General features: G+C 43.4%; 1 protein-coding gene across 1 annotated transcript; it reads left to right on the forward strand.

Annotated features, from left to right (window-relative positions):
- Positions 1–85: 85 nt before the first annotated feature.
- tmem110l (transmembrane protein 110, like) lies at positions 86–17037 on the forward strand (the record flags this gene model as incomplete). Its single annotated transcript, XM_080851494.1, has 8 exons — positions 86–275; positions 4400–4448; positions 4952–5047; positions 5136–5257; positions 8627–8739; positions 10798–10881; positions 12514–12642; positions 16924–17037. The coding sequence occupies 8 exons, from the start codon at positions 86–88 to the stop codon at positions 17023–17025; spliced, it is 885 nt and encodes a 294-aa protein (XP_080707620.1). The 3' UTR covers positions 17026–17037.
- Positions 17038–17843: the final 806 nt, after the last annotated feature.

Here is a 17843-nt window from a genome sequence, read left to right on the forward strand (position 1 = left end):
CTCTGGATTTCTTTCGCCTTGTGGTCTTAGGTATTGTGTGTCTAGGAAGTATCCTCGCCCTTGTGGAGTTTTTAAATAAAAAAACATGGATATGTACGGATATGACAGTATTGTTCGTGTGAAGAGACTTTTACGAAGCAAGATGCTGGTGGTGACGAACATGAGCGACATCACGAAGGCAACGTCGCGCGGCTGCGATAACGACTCTTTAATGGATGGGTTCGGGGTTTTGATCCAAGGGCTACTCGCCGTGGTAGCCTTCAGCACCCTAATGTGTACGTGGGAGCTCTCAAAGCGAAACTCTCTCAATATTATATCACTTTTATTTTGTGTTAGTATGTTGGAATGTTAGTGTCTAATCTGACTGTTGCTGAAGCTTCTCCTATAGGACATCCCACTCACACGTGGCCGTTGTTTTTGTTATGTAGCAAGCTTGGATGTATTTGATCCCTTAGGATAAGTTAATTTCATTCTGGATTTCTTCATTAATAAGTTGTCTTTATTGTTGTGCTTTATTCCAGTTAGACATAATATCCCATAGCAACAGAGCTCAAACATATAGTAGTGTACTGTGAGGCACTGCATTTGAATGCTTTGTTAATTCATTAATGTAACAAACGTATACCATTACATTGCCAAACAACCCACACGAATCCTGAACTTGTTGAATGTCATCCTGTTCATGTAGTGCACTGTGAACTGAACGGTTGTTTGGAAGCACAGAAGTGTTGACTTGTGTGTATCAACAGAAGAGAATAGGTTGAGTGTCTGGTTCTGGCTAACCTGCAGAGTACAATAGATTTTTTATTTCTGGGGCTTTCGTAGCTGGCCACAAGCACTGTCTGTGTGTGACCAGGACTGACATATTTCACGTTGTTTAGTGGTGTCATGCGCCAAGGCGTTGGGGTGGATTTTCTGCCCCCCTGGGGTGGATTTTTGCCCCTCTGGGCTCAGCTTTCACTGGTGAGAATTCGTTTTGTTAAACAGTGGCGTGTCACAGGACCCCAGTCATATCCAGACCCCTCACCACCCCACCACCTGACCGCAGTAAGGCCTTTGTTTCCTGTCACATGACCTCCCAAGGGGGGTTATGGGATTGTGTCTGAGCCCCAGGCCTTACTAGAAGACCAGTGTCAGATATGCTAAGAGAGCAACACTGCCTGCCCCGTGGTGGACTATGAAAATGTGGCGAACTTAGACGAGGTCAGAGACAGAACTAAGACGGGAGACAAAGACAAAGCTAGATAAAGTCACTATAGAAGCTGGACTTAGACAGGAAGTCAAGAAACTCGATAGGGAGGAAGGGCTGAGACAGACTGCAAAAGGACAGAAAGTAATTCGATAGAAAAAAGAATGTAAAAAGAGGGGAGGCATTCCTTCATTGTATGGTGAAGAAGTGACCTCTACATTACCATGCCACTCAGAGATAGCTGGAGGTTTATTATGGTAAACAAATACAATTTTGTGTGTGTGTGTGTGTGTGTGTGTGTGTGTGAGAGAGAGAGAGAGAGTCTGTTTGGTGCTTTTTCTGTGACATTCTCGTTAACTTAGTTACTTATTAACATGGTAGCCAGTGTCAGCTCAGTCAGGTGAGAACTCTGACCTGTCCATCATTACTCCAGTCAGTGTAGGGGGCGGCGCCAAGGAGCTGCCAATCAATATGACCCTACATAGTGTGGGTAGGGGGATGGAATTTCTCTTTGCCTTGGGAAAGCTTTCTTTAGGATCTCGTGTCGTGTGACATTTGGTCTAGAGGGGTCCATTGTTAAGTCCAAATTTAAAGTAGTTCACTGTTAGAGTTTTTTCTGGTCATCTCTCCCGGTAGCCTATGGTTTGCTATAGTGGTTATTCATTTTCTATTTCACTGTTTCAGTAGGCCTCCTGTTTGCACTTGGACCATGTGACCCAGTTACAACCCTCCTCTGCTTTCTTACGTTGGTCACCCACACACACACACATACACATACACGCACACGCACACGCACACGCACATGCACATGCACACACACACACTCATACACATACACACTCATACACATACACACACGCACAAATGCACACACACACAAACTCACGCACACACGAGCACACACACACACACACACATACAAACACACACACACCCACACACACAGGAGAGATAGAGCGAGGAGTGAGAGGGAAAGAGAGAATTGTGTGCTTTGCCTATTAATCAAACCATTCAGCTGTCACTAATCATTAGTAAATGAGATCGACCTTATGTTATCTTGTCTATGTGTTTGTCAATGTATTGATTGATTTAATAACACTTGTAAACATCTCATGAGCCTACAATGGTGTAGCAGTATAATTATAGTTTCCCTGACAACTGCCTTCATGGCCTGAATAGATAAGGTAGTATTTGAGTAATCTGAGCAAGTGTCTCATTTAAGAAATGCACAAGAGACTCAAGTTGATTGGTTGAAAAGGCCAGACATCACAATGTCACAATGTGACATTGCTTAGAGACGAGTAGCGGTGTTGAACAGGACAGGAGAGAGCGATGGGGAGCGAGGAGACGATGAAGGATAAGAGAGGCCGAGAATAGAAGAGACACAGTTTTACATTGAAGAGTGAAAAGAGAGCGAGAGCAAGAGAGGGAGAGAGGGATCCAGAAATTGTGAGAAAATGAAAAAGTGTGAGCCGATTGTCACCCAGCACAATCATTTGTGTTACAAAGAGGGTGAGAGAGCAGAGAGAAACAGAGGGTGAGAGAGGTGAGAGAAATTATGATGGCCGAGAGGACAAGTTCTAAGAGTGAGAGAAAATAAAGAGAGAAGAGGCCAAAGATGGGCACATGGGAAAGAGCAGATAAGTAGGAGAGTGAATTGGAGAGAGCACGAGAAAGAGGAAAAGTATCCACCATGTTGTCATGTCTTGCATTGTCACGCTCAGCAAAGATATTTTTGTTTTGCAAGCCACTTCCTGTCACAGCCAGGGCAGAAGAGAATCAACTCCCTCGTTATTATTCTCACCTCTTCCTGTTATTCGACTCGCTCAGAGCGACACACGTCACGGCTCAACTGCCAGCTCTGACAGTACAGACGCCCCCTGCATCCTGGTCACAGTCTAATTCTATTCCAATTTTATTTATTTATACAGTGGCAATAAGAATTGAGCCCAAAGCTTGAACCCACTAGAGCAAGAACGTAAGGTGTCAAGGGATACTGATGTGATGGGTGTCATCATGACTCCTGTGGTAGTTCTCTGTTTGTGAACACGTGTTTGTTGAAAGTGCAGCAGTGTTTTTGATGTCAAAACATTGAAGTTGATTTAAGAACTACAAACGTGATGCAATTCTAAATGCGCAGTGAAGAGATGATATGTTCCATTGCATAATTGTCGTTGGTATGCGTCAAAAAGTGGTTTCTTTCCTGGACAGAAAATGGCAAGCAAGTACTTACAATACTCAATGCACTCACAATGCAGTTTTGAGTTTTGAGAAATGTTATTTTTGCATCATGCCTTTGTGACAACAGAAACCATGTGTGAAAAGGGAACACATGTCAACAGAAACCACGTATGAAAACATTACCCCATGACCGCTTCACAGTTACTGATCATCACATGATTGTGTCCTTTACTCTGAGCAGCACTACTGTCTAAACCAGTTAGCTCTGAGGAATTCACTGAGCATATGTGTGTGTGTGGGGGGGTTGCTAATTGCTAGTTGCTAATTGGTGTGGAATTGTAATGTAGCACATAAACGTGTGTCTTACTGTGTATGTGTGTAGAGATGTGTGTAGAGATGTGACCTGAGGCCAGACAAAGCATTAGCGATGTGCTGCTTACCCATTGGTTATTAAATAAATGACTCACAGGCTATTGGGGGTAAATGTGTAGATATTTAAATAGATTTTATTTAGCCACTTTGCAGGCAAGTACAGCTGTATCATCATGGGACTCTTTTAAAAGCAAACAACATCAAAAATAGAAGAAGGGCAAGAGCTTCTTTCTTCATCTCTGCATGTGACTCCACAATCGATAAACATGACCTTTGCCAGAGGTTACTTCCCTATGGAGGAGAGATGCTGGTGATATCAGCTGTAGGTGTATCAGTTGGTTAAAACTGTAGTGATGTTGTAGATACGATATGTAGGTCAGTTTAATGCCATTATGTCTGACTTGGTTAGTGCTGTAGTGTACTTTACGTGTTGTGTGTGTATTGTGATCACAAGGCTCTTGTGCATTGTTCAGGATGAGACTGTAGGGGCTGTCCTTTCATTTGCCTGATTGATAATACAAAAATTACTTTGCAGTCTGGTCTAATGTGTATTTTATTTTGTGTGTCTGTGCGTGTGTGCGTGCATGTGTGTTGTTTGTGTGTGTGTGTGTGTGTGTGTGTGTGTGTGTGTGTGTGTGTGTGTGTGTGTATTTACAGTGAAAAGGTTCCGTGAGCCCATAGCAGTACGAAGACCATGGAAGATCTGGTGAGAATTTTTTCCCCGTGTTGTAGGAATATAAGAACCAAAGGCAAGGCTCAAGTTTGAGAACATATGAGCCTGTATCAGTCAGACAACCTGGTGCCTCTCAGGATAGATCAGACCCACGTTGGTGACCTTAAGGGAATTGTCTTCTTGGAAGGATGTCATTGCTTCTATGTATAAGCCTTTTTCCCCACAAATGGCTTGTTTGTATGGTAATGGTCCAAATGTACAGAACTTTTGGAAGAGAACCTATGTAACGGTTCTCCATAAAGCCCTGCAAGGGTTCTTCACGTTGGTTATTAATATGTTCTGAAGAATGTTCTCTAAACAGCACTCAGAGCACCCCTATGGAGGCAGTGGACAGTTGTGTTGTGAGAGTATGGAAATGGGGCTATGAATGTAAAATTGTGTTCATTACAGGAGCTCATTGGAAAGTTAGACCTATAATTAAACTAAACAGCCTCTCCCAACTTGTACTTTTTTTTTTTTTTTTTTTTATCCTGCAGGTTTTTCGACACCTCCAAGCAGGCTATTGGGGCAATGTTCATCCATTTCGCCAACATCTTCCTGTCCACATTAACCAAAGCAGACGCCTGCTCTCTGTGAGTACAGCATTCCCATTGGCTCTGCCTTTAACACGTACCTGTCAAAGAAGCTGCCCTGGCCAATCACATGCCCCTGTGTTGTCAGGTACCTCATGAACTTCATCCTGGATGCCACGCTGGGGATGCTGTTTATCTGGATGGGGGTGAAGGTGGTGTCCCGCATCGTGGAGTATAAACAGTACACCATATTAATCTTCGGAGAGTATGGTAGGCATACATGTCTGTCTGTCTGTCTGTCTGTCTGTCTGTCTGTCTGTCTGTCTGTATGTGTGTAGGATGTTCCAAGTTGTTAATCATTGGAGAATTTCTGTATGTTTGGAAGGTATTATTAGGCTTTATTTAATGTTTATCTTGAACTGTAACAGGTACAGCGTAATCACTGTTTATCTATCACATTCATAAGCTCTCGGGCTGGGAAAATGATTACTTTCCCAACACCTTATCTTTACTTCTCTGCTCTTGTTGACTTGTATCACATATCCCTTAAATTCGAAAATATCTATGATAATCAGCTTTTCTCTGTCACACACTGCTAAATGTGCAGTTTGGAATGACGGCATATGGAGGGACAATATTGAGTGAAAAAACACCAAGCCTACTGTTAGTCACTCATGAGCAATGAGTTCACCACAGTCAAGTTCTTTGTTAGGGTGTCTGTAACTCGACTGATAGACCAGCCAGTGGTATGATTTCTGGTTGATTTCTGGTCTTTGTGGTCTCGCATGGGAAACATGTTTACCTTCCCAGCATCTCTTTATTCAATGGAAAGTTTAAAAAAAATCCACAGCAGTTAAATGGAAAAATACTGTAACAGTGTGTAAGTCAACTTTTCTCCACAAGAGGCGCCGTTTTATACCAAGACAGCTTCCCAGAGTACATACTGTAGGTTGTTGTGATAAGTTCCAAAAAGCTCTAACAGGTATAAGACATTTCATTATTAAAAACATTTTTTAACTGCTGTCTCAGAATGTTTTACTGCTGTTTATTTTCAAGATTTAAAAGCTTGTTCAATCCTTCCTCGTAATTAAAATGATTATCTACTGAGCTACCCGCCGAGTGCTGACATGGTGTTAAATACGATCCACTTACCCATCCCCACCACAGGGGGGCGCTGTGGCTTTAATCATAAGCTGTAAAATCTGTTAGTGCTCAACACAGTTGCTGGACCCAAAAACATTTGTGTGTGTGTCTGTTTGTGACAGACATAACACACTTCCCTATCCACACCACCAGGGGGCTCTGTGGACTTAATCATGACCTGTAAACAGAGTCTGTTGGGTGTGTGCTCGTCTCTGGGTGTCTTACTCAGCCAAGAGCCCCAGCTGTGGCAGTGCTGGGGAAAATTACCCCTGTACCTACCCCGCCAATGTCTGTCTGGGAAACATAGCACAGCTGCAGGAGCCTGAAAACAATCACACACACGCGTGCGCTCAGAAGACATTACTGCAGTTTCAGAGGCACTGTTTGCCACAGTCATAACACCACTGCAGGTTTAGTGTCTGTGTTTATGTGGCGTAATGTCATACCGCTACTGAAGGGTCCGATTCCTCTCAGTGTCTGGAACTCTCCAACTTCACATTTTCAAGTCTCAAGTGAACAAATTAGGTTTCCTTTCATCTCTCTTCATCTCTTTCTCTCCATCCCTTTCTCTCTCTCTCTCTCTCTATCTCTCTCTCTCTCACTCACTCTCTCTGTCTACCCTGTATGTATACCTTTAACCTTATGTGATTTGTTTAACAAAGTTCTGTTTCTGTTTCCCCAGCTTCTACCTTTCTCCCTCACTCTCTCATTATCCATCCCTCCCTCTCTTTATTTCTCTCTCTCTCCCTCTCTTTATCTCCCTCTCACTCTTTCTCTCTCTGTCTTTCTGCATGAGTCACATAGTTGTTTGTTTGTCTTTGTGTCTCTTGAAAGCGCGTCACATGAAGACCCCTGTCTGGTCCCCAAGGGACAGTGCTGAGCACGTCCTCTCTCTCCCCCTTCTCTCCCTCTCTTTATCTCTCTCTCTCTTTATCTCTCTCTCTCTTTCTCTCTCTCTCATTTCTGTGGATTTGAAGCACCAGTGGCTCATTTGTTTGTTTATTGTGAGAGGTTGGTAAAAGGCTGGCTGGGAAAGTCAGGAGAAGTGTTTTCTCATCACCTTGTTGTTGTATGAGGTAAAGAAACAAAAATGGCCGCTTGGAAGACCAGAGAGAACAAGCCATTGGAGAGGGGTTCAGCTGAACCTCTGGAGGGTCTTAGGGGAATGGTAGCAGGGCCAATCAGAATTGAAAATGTGTACTGCAAATTGGTTTATAGTATTGAATATGCGTACTACAAATTGGTTCATGGTATTGAATATGCGTACTACAAATTGGTTTATGGTATTGAATATGCATACTACAAATCGGTTAATGGTATTGAATATGCGTACTACAAATTGGTTTATGGTAATGAATATGCCTACTACAAATTGGTTTATGGTATTGAATATGAGTACGTCACATTTTTGGGGAGTTATGTGAGGTTGGAGTGGATGGGCAAGTATTCTTTAAATTATGAAGCAGAGTATGGAGTGGATGGGCAAGTTCCCTTTTAATCTGAGGGTGTGGACTTCACAGGATATTTGTACTTGATGCTGTCCTGCATCATTTGTTTTATAGGGCAGTAATGTAAAGGTTTTAATACTGGTTCAGTAAAGGAGTGTTAGACCTTTCTCTCTCTCTCTCTGTCATTCTCTCTCTCTCTCTCTCTCTCTCTCTCTCTCACTTCTTTCAAAGATTTCCAGTGGGGTTCTGCCTTCAGAGGAGTCAGTTCGTTCTTAGTTAAGATGCATAGATGTTCAGCCCAGTAATGACGTGTGTGTGTGTGTGTGTGTGTGTGTGTGTGTGTGTGTGTGTGTGTGTGTGTGACATGTGTATGACTGTGTGAAGTGTGTGTTTGAGTGAGACAGAGAGAATGTGTGTGAATGAGAAACAAAGTGTGTGTGTGTGTTACTGTACGCGTATAAGCTTGTGTGTATGTGTGTGAAAGGGGGAGAGCGTGTGTGTGTGTGTGTGTGTGTGTGTGACATGTGTATGACTGTGTGAAGTCTGTGTGAAGTGTGTGTTTGAGTGAGACAGAGAGAATGTGTGTGAATGAGAAACAAAGTGTGTGTGTGTGTGTGTGTGTGTGTGTGTTACTGTAGGCGTATAAGCTTGTGTGTATGTGTGTGAAAGGGGGAGAGCGTGTGTGTGTGTGTGTGTGTGTGTGTGTGCGTGTTGATGAGAGACTTGGAGCACTAATAATGCGCCTTGCCAGAGACAGTCAGTCTAGACTACAACAAGGGTGACGTGTGTTTGTGTGTGTGTGTGTGTAAAAATCACAGGAAAGTGAGCAATGTAACCATGGCTATGATGGAAGAAGGCTACATGACTATTTCTCTCATCTTCTATAAAAGGGACAGAATATTGTTTTGTTTTAAGTTGAATTTTTAAGTAGTAATAAGTAATCACTAATCATCTATCTGTTTCTTCTCCTTTTTGTCCTTTCTCATCTCACTGTCACCCCTCCATTCATTCTTTCTTGTCTCCTTCTCTCTTTTCCCTACCTGCCCAGGTGACCCACCTCTGGCGAGTGCGTGGTGCGGTCAGTGTGTGGTCTACCTGCTCATCATGATCCTGGAGAAGGGGGTGGTCACTCTGGTCCTCCTCATCCCTGGCTGGACTAATGTGAGTACCCATAATGCACCTCTTCAGGAAGTGAAGTCACACAGGGTTCCCTCTCTCGTGCGGTCACAAACACCTACAGAAGAGGAATACTTGGAGAAAGAAAGCGCAGAGAATGAGAGGAGAAAGAAAGCGAGAGGAGAAGGAAAGTGAGGAACGAAAAGAAGTAAAGCGGGGAGAGAGGAGTAAGAAAGCGAGGAGTAAGAAGTAAGACAGGAGAGAATGATCCTCACACAGAATGTTCCCCGCCACTCAGTGTGTTCATAAAAACCCACTAGGAGATGGAAGAGAAACAGAGTGAAGATGAGGCAGAAAGAGTGTAAATGAGAGGAGGATGAGAAGAAGGGAGGACAAAAAAGATGAGAGAGAGGAGAGAAAGAATTAGAAGGAAGAGGGAGTGCAATCACTAGCTATAATAAGCGTGGGAACAAGATAGAGATGAATGGTGTGTGTGTGTGTGTGTGTGTGTGTGTGTGTGTGTGTGTGTGTGTGTGTGTGTGTGTGTGCGTGTGTGTGTCTGTGTGTGTGTCTGTGTGTGTGTGTGAAACAGAGAGAGAAAGAGAGGCCTGTGACCACATAGGCATGTTTATTTGTGTAATGTGCAGATACGCAGCTGTTGAAGTTGTTGTATTCTGTTTCTCCTGTATTAACATTTGATGTCTTTTAATGTTCTTAAACATCCAAAACGACGCATTACAAAGATCACCCCCCTCCACAGAGAGACACACACACACACACACACAGACACACACACACACACGTACACACACGTACACACACTCCATTCTGTACCTCTCCTGTGGGAATCGGAGTGATGTCGGAAAGTCCCCCCTACACACTCACAGACACACGCGCTTTAAGCACAAGCATGCACACACACACACACACACACACATACATACCTCTCTCTTATGATATGATAAAATAAGTATGCTGTTGTAATTGTAATTGTAATGTAATGCTTGTAATATGCCAGCATCAGTGTCCATTGGGAATCAGGGTTCTGGCACTAGCATATTTAGCATCAGTCTCCACTAGGAATCAGGATACAGACACTAGCATATTTAGCATCAGTGTCCATAGGGAATCAGGGTACAAGCACTAGCATATTTAGCATTCGTGTCCACAGGTAGTCAGGGTACAAGCACTAGCATATTTAGCATTAGTGTCCACAGGGAGTCAGGTTTGAATATACATCATATCTCTCCCACTCATTTCTTGTTTCTTTGTACAAAGGGTGGCAAACATACGGAATCATCATCGACAAAACATTAATATCTATGTGCATTTCCCTCATCTTTTGTCCAACTTTAGATCCTGAGATTATCCGTGAAAATTATTAAAAATAAAGACAATTATTTGTATCAGTTCAGTGTCATATGTAGTTGAGCTGTAGGTTGTGCTCACTGATCTAGAGTTCCCCTCCTAATATGAGCAAGTTTACGGTGTGTGTGTGTATATATTAGTATTCTGTATGAGTGTGATTGTTCTTGGATTGAGAAGGCAACCGGGATTGTGTATTTAATTTACTGTTTTTAGGTTAAAGGCACCCAGTGCAACTTTATGTAAACATTCAATGAAAAATAAACATTCAATTTCTAGTCTTTTTTACACGTAGTAAGTTTCAATAACTCCATACCATTACATATCGACATTCAAGGAGCAAAGATGAGACGTCGTTGTGTGGTGAGAACTGATAGAAAATCGTAAACAACAACAATCGCCGGTGGGGAGAAGCCATTTTTCCATTGACTGGAAGCCTGCTGTATTTATTGTAGGTTAGTTCTCACCACACAACGACGTCTCATCTTTGCTGCTTGAATGTCGGTATGTAATGGTATGGAGTTATTGAAACTTACTACGTGTAAAAAAGACTAGAAATTGAATGTTTATTTTTGAGCCTCGAAAGTTGCACTGGGTGCCTTTAAGGGTTATACAATTTGCATAATGTCTTTTGTTTTGATTCTAACTTTCCCTTTCCTTCTTTATCTGTGTGTGTGTGTGTGTGTGTGTGTGTGTGTGTGTGTGTGTGTGTGTGTGTGTGTGTGTGTGTGTGTTCAGTTGCAGGAGGTTCTGTTGGACTACATCCCGAATCCTCAGGTTGAGCTGGTCCTGGTTATGCTTATTGTTCCCTTCATAGTCAATGTGAGTCTCCCTCTCTCTCTCCCCCCCCCCTTCCTCTCTCAGCTGAGCCTCTGGGTATCCTAACCTAAGAGCCTCTGGGTATTGACAGAACCGCAATAAGCACGCTAAAGTTGAAGAAGCGACGGGAGGACAAAGTCATGTTTCTGTAGGTTTATTTCAGCGTGGAGACCCCCTCGCAGCTGCTTAGAGAAAGGCCTACCTGATAGCCGAATGTGTTGGCATTTATACATTTCAGTCAGGTAAAATACAAAGAAGAGGGGAGGGCCACACCCTATAGGTTACAGGAAGGGGGGAGACAGCAAGGGGTTCACCTATGGGGGGAGGGGGGGTGATCAAGTTACAAAGGGTTTTAGAGGGAAGAGGGGGAGGAGGGGGGGGGGGGGGGTCACATGTCATTTGCTAAAGACAGAGTACACATCTAAGGTGCCCTATAAACAAAGTCTAGTTTCACCGAATCGGGTTCATTTTTCACACGTATCAAATCTTTTAATTTCGTAAGGACGGAGCCTGGTAACGAGAGATCTGCGTAAGGACCGACAGTAGTAGTAGCTGTAGTACATACCCCACGCCTGTTGGTGGCGCTTAAGCGCTGCTACAGACAACTGAAAAAACGTGAAAAACGTAGAAGAAAAGACTTGACAGCACACGGCAAAGGAGCACAGCACACGGATAAACACATTACACAAGACATTCAAGCTCCAATTAACAACATTACATTATGGTGGTTAATAAAATCAGTGGTCAGACTAAAGGTTATGCGAAAATGAATTCTATTTTCTATTGATAATAAAGAGTTTGGAACAGTACAACAAGACATGTCTGTCATCCCATTTCCCATGAGGCTTTGCTCCGACCATTTTAACTTCAATTTATTAACAAAAAAGCAAATCGCTGGCCAATTTATATTTGTGGTCATGAAAGTTATGTAACGTCTGAATAAAAAGAATTAGATCAAGATAGGAGGCTAAACAAAAATCAGTAGGCTGGATTAATGAGAGTGAGTTCGAAACACACCATTAGTGAGATGTAAAGCGATAACAAGGGTTATACATATTGGTTGGAGATCGCATGGGGATCACGTGGGACAATGACGTCATCAGGTTGCGTGAATCCGTGCAGACGAACACCAGCCCCCGTACTGATTCAAATTTACTCACTTTCTACCCCCAATTTGGAACGTTGCAGATACCGTGTGCGGATAGAGAGTGTTCGTCTAAATGATAGGGCTATCTGTATTCTGAACTTTACGGACGAAGACAAACTAGACTTCGTCTGTACATGGCCTAAAGTGAGTTGCAGATACAAAATAAGGAGTTAATGTCCTACTACAACAGAATAGCAATATTTCCAGTTCCATCAGTATGATCCCACCCCAAACCAGCTGCACTCCAGTAGCCTCCTATGGGCTCCCCCTACTGGCTTCAAGGTGGCTCCCCATACTGTCCATTTTCTGATTTCTGATTTTGTGATTGACCATTGCCCATGGTATTCCACTGTATCTGACGTGGTGTTTAGTGTTCCAGATTGCTCTGCTCTGACCGTGGCATCTTATGTGCTAGAATGTTCTCTGTCTGTGCAATGTTCTGCTGAGTCTAGTCTCTGATGTTCTGGAATGTTCCCTCATGTCTCCAGTCCCTGATGTTCTGGGTGGTGGACAGTCTGACGATGAGGAAGTACAAAACCATGACTGGCATTGAGGGCTCGTCCGGTAGCGTCAATCAGGAGAAGGAGTTGCCATCGGTTACCGGTGAAGAGTCACAGGTGAGGAGTGCACAGCAGGGCTGTCAGTGTCTCTGATGATCATGTAGGAGGAGAAGATGAGTTATGGGGGGAGCACCCCCCCTCCTCACAGACCCTCTTTCTGTAGTTACATCTGAAGTTCAAAGAGAGATTGTTTTGTTAGTTAAACTTGAATTCAAAGTAATTAAGCAAGTTATTGCTAAGAAATATGCAGTATTGCTTTGTACATGTCATAATCATTTTAGAAATAATACAGAAACCAGTTATTCTCTCTCCCTCTCTCTGTCCATCTCCCTCTCTCCCTCTTTTATACCTCCCCTTTCTCTCTTTCTCTCTCTCTCTCTCCCCCTGTTGTTCCTTCCCTCCAACCCTCCGTATGGTGTGAGTTCTGTTGATGTGAGCATCCTGATCCATGCTGTGCTAATGTTGCCTCCACCACAGATGTGTATGGGAAACTCAAGGCCCTGTTCTAGGGCTGGGGTTGAGGTTCTAATGGGCAGCAAAGAGGGTTGTTAACATTAGTCAGATACCACAGCACAGCTTCACCCAGCTTTCCCATCAGACTCTGCCAACCCTGTCCCTTGGGACGCACACACCCCCACACCCCCCCCCACACACACACACACACACACACAAATGCGCGCATCCATGCTTATGTAAGATGATTTAGGCATAGCAGTCCTGCAGTTGCCAGGTGTTTCCTGCATCGCACCTGTCGTGTCTTCCATTTTCATGCATGCAACAGTGTGTGTGTGAGTGTGTGTGTGTGTGTGTGTCTGTGTGTGTCTGTGTGTGTCTGTGTTTGTACTTTCTGCATTTAAAGACCACTCTGGTGTTGATCCAGGAAAGACTGAGTGAGGGACTTCTCCCCACACACACACACACACACACACACACACACACACACACACACACAGCCCTCTTTCTCCCCATTGTGAGATTGACTCATGTGAATCTATTTAAAAATGATGGAATCTTCTGGAATTCCTCTGTTTGTTCCTCTATCTCAGGGTCATTACATTACAGAATGCGTGACCAAGTTTAGTTTAGATTAGCTCTACTTCAGTAATTCAGCCAATCAAAAACTCACTGGGATCTAACTTATTACAGTGCATGAAATGCCCTGTATTGTTATTCCTAGGCTTCTTCTTCTTCTTCTTCTTATTACAGTGCATGAAATGCCCTGTATTGTTATTCCTAGGCTTCTTCTTCTTCTTCTTCTTGTTACCTTTTTCTGCGATTAATTCAGCCCGAACCGCTTAACGTAGAAACTTCATTCAAACTTTGTCGCGTAGGTCTAGTAAAGGACACTTATGCTATGTATTTTTCACTTTTCTAAACTTTATATTTTTTAAGGTATTAAATAAAAACTAATCTAAATTTTCCCATTGACTTACATTGGGCCATTATGACATCATAATAGGGTCTTTAAACTGGCTTGCACCTGTGCTTCACTGACACCTGCGCCAAATCCAAGGAACCTCTTCTCTGTCCCTCTCAATTTAACTGTATAGGAACATTAAGACACCTTCCATTCTCTACTTTTTTTTCTCTCCATCTCTCCATCTTTCTCTCTATCCCTCTCAGTCTACTTTCTCTCACACTCAATCTCTCTTCACTCCATTTTTACCTCCTTTTTTCAATATGTTTTTCTCTTTCACTCTTGTTCACTCTTCTTTCCTTCTTCCACTCTTCTTTCCTTTCTTCTTTCCTTCTTCCACTCTTCTTTCCTTCTTTCACTTTTCTTTCCTTTCTTCACTCTCCTTTCTTCTTTCCTTCTTTCACTCTTCTTTCCTTTCTTCTTTCCTTCTTCAACTATTATTTCCTTCTTTCACTCTTCTTTCCTTTCTTCACTCTTCTTTCTTTTCTTCTTCCACTCTTCTTTCCTTTCTTCACTCTTCTTTCTTTTCTTCTTTCCTTCTTTCACTCTTCTTTCCTTCTTCCTCTCTTCTCTCATTTCTTCACTCTTCTTTCCTTCTTCCACTCTTCTTTCCCTTCTTCTTTCCTTCTTTCACTCTTCTTTCTTTTCTTCTTCCTTTCCTAACTTTGGCATTTCATGCACTGGTATTTCCTTCAGGAAATGCATTTTCTAGTTATTATTATTATTATTATTATTATTATTATTACATAAATTAGCGTTACTTCTCTGGTGTAAAGGAATGGTGTACTGTCTGTTTGACTTTACCATCCTTCCCACCAGCCAGAACGAGGAACAACTATACTCACAGAGGAACAGGGACAGCAGGATAGCAAGAGAGAGAGAGAGAGAGAGAGAGAGAGAGAGAGAGAGAGAGAGAGAGAGAGAGAGAGAGAGAGAGAGAGAGAGAGAGAGAGAGAGAGAGAGAGAGAGAGAGAGAGAGAGAGAGAGAGAGAGAGAGAGAGAGGGAAAGAGTGTGTGTGTGTGTGTGTGTGTGTGTGTGTGTGTGTGTGTGTGGATGAAGTGAGAATTTCATGCATCACAAATATTTGAGTGTGAAATTAAATGTACTACGAGGGCGTCAGAAGAAATGCCTTGTAGAAAGTTGGGGTGTTTCCACAATATTTGTGTGTGTTTATGTGTGTATATAAATGTGTGTGTGTGTGTGTCAGTTGTGTGTGTGTGTGCATACAGTACTACATCTATGGCCCTCTCTCTCTGTATTTGGACACAGGACACAGATATTCTCTTTCTCTGTCCCATGCCCCCCTCTCCACTCTTTCACTCTCTTTCCTTTCTCCCTCTTTCTCACTCTCTATATTTCTTTCTGTCATTTATTTGTCCCTTTGTTCCTCTCCTCCCCCATCCCTGGTCCTGTGCCAGGCCTCCACAAATCATCCATTGATCTGGGAAGAAAAGTGACATTTGAAACATGTTTCCAGCGTGATGTTGTGGAAGACGAGAGAGCAAGAGGGTGATGATTGGATATTCTGACCGCGGTGTGTGTGTGTGTGTGTGTGGATGTGAATGTGTATGTCTCTTTGTATATGGATGTGTGTGTCCTTGTGTGGTTACGTGTGTGTGTGTGTGTGTGTGTGTGTGTGTGTGTGTGTGTCTATGTCTATCCATATATCTGTGTGTGTGTGTATCTCTGTGTGTGTGTGTGTGTGTGTGTGTGTGTGTGTGTGTGTGTATGAACTGTGGGTGAATTGAAGATGAATGATGATTGAATGAGGACCCCCCCGCTCTCTCCCGTAATTGGTTTAGATGCAGTCACTCTGTCTGCTGGCATACAGCAGCCTCAGCGTGGGCCTTAGCCCAGAGGTTACGGAGTTGTTCTCTCTCTCTCTCTCTCTCTCTCTCTCTCTCTCTCTCTCTCTCTCTCTCTCTCTCCCTCTCTCTCCATCGATCTCTCTATCTTTCTCTCATCACTCTTTCTTCCTCTTTCTCTAATTGTCCGTTTCTCTGTCTCTCTCTCCCTTACTGTCTGTATGGCTCCCCTACACTTACTAACTTTTCCTCTCTCTGTCATTCTCTGCATTGCTTTCTGGCTGTCTGTCTGTCTTTGCTGTCTCTCTGTCTGTCTGGCAACTTATATGTATGTGAGGACTTTATATGGCACTATTAATCTCAAGGAGTCTCAGCTGGATGTTGAGTTCTTTAACCTTCATTTTAATGACACACACACACACACACACACACTCACACAAACACTCACACACTCACACTCACACACAAACATACACACACACACACACATACACACACACACACACACACACACACACACACACACACACACCTGTTAAGTCTGTCTGTTTGGCCCAGAGTTGACGTCTGTCTGTCCTTGAGATCCAATCCAAATAAAAAAAGAAACATTATTGGCAAGGGTGAGCTCCTTGTCACTGATGATGATTTCCTCTGCAGGGGTAAACAGAGCTGAGCGGGTAGATGCGGTTACTCGTTTAACCTTTTCTATTTTTAATTTGACTATTGATTCATTCATTCATTGATCATCAGGAACTAAACTGCTTTGTGCAACGGATGAATTTAGATGTTTATCTGAAGTCTGGCTGTTTGTTATATCCGAGCCTTAGCCAAAGTCTGTCTGTGTGCAAGCGCCCCACGCGTGACTGATAGAGTTATAGTGAACACAAACACACACACACACACACACCAGCACACACACACACCAGCACACACGCACACACACACACACACACATGCACACACGCACACACCTGTGACTGAGTGATAGTGAACAATGCTATCACAGGAGCCCAGAGATTACTAACAGCCACTGACCCGTGTGAAGGTGAAGAGCAAACAGACTCTCTGATGCACTGACCGCTGACCCCCCCCCCCCCCCCCCCCCCCCTCTGCAGGTGCTGCTGGGCTACGATGGAGACTTCTCTGACGACGACAGTGATGACGGCTGCTACACACCTACCGATAGAAGACTCATGCCTAGCTGGGTGGAGGTGTAGACCACAGATGTGTACACATATGCATGGATTCTGGTGCTATCATTGCACATAGTTCATCCTGTCATGAACAGGCATATGATATACAGTCACACATCAATAATGTTTATGCAGCCCATTCAAGAATTTCATAAAGAGGACACACTCTCACACACACTCTCACACACACACACACACACACACACACACACACACACACACACACACACACACTCACACACTTTCTGGTGCTATCATTTTTAAATAGATGTGTCATCTAGTCATGGCATGCAGGAATGTGTGTGTTGAACTGATCACACAGAACACTGATTCATGAGGACCCTGTGTGGTTGGGGTGTTTCACATCATAGCGCACTGAAATGCAAGAAGGCTGTGCTTTCTTCTCTGAAGTGATTTTTTTTACACACACACACACACAGTCGTACACACGGACACATACACGCACACATACATCCACACATACATGCACACATACACACACACACACACACTCACACATACACACGCACACGCACACATACACATTTGCACCATCCATAAACAGACCCTCTTGTCCATAGATTAACAATCTGAAAGTGAATGTGTCAGATATATATGAAGTTATAATTCTGTATTATACTCTGAACTGCTTCACATACAGGTGTGTGTGTGTGTGTGTGTGTGTGTGTGTGTGTGTGTGTGTGTGTGTGTGTGTGTGTGTGTGTGTGTGTGTGTGTGTGTGTGTGTGTGTGTGTGTGTGTGTGTGTGTGTGTGTGTGTGTGTGTGTGTGTGTGTGTGTGTGTGTGTGTGTGCGCGCATGTGTGCGTGTGTGCTTACTATAT

Source organism: Sprattus sprattus (assembly GCF_963457725.1).
Source record: "Sprattus sprattus genome assembly, chromosome: 14".
Lineage (NCBI taxonomy): Eukaryota > Metazoa > Chordata > Actinopteri > Clupeiformes > Clupeidae > Sprattus > Sprattus sprattus.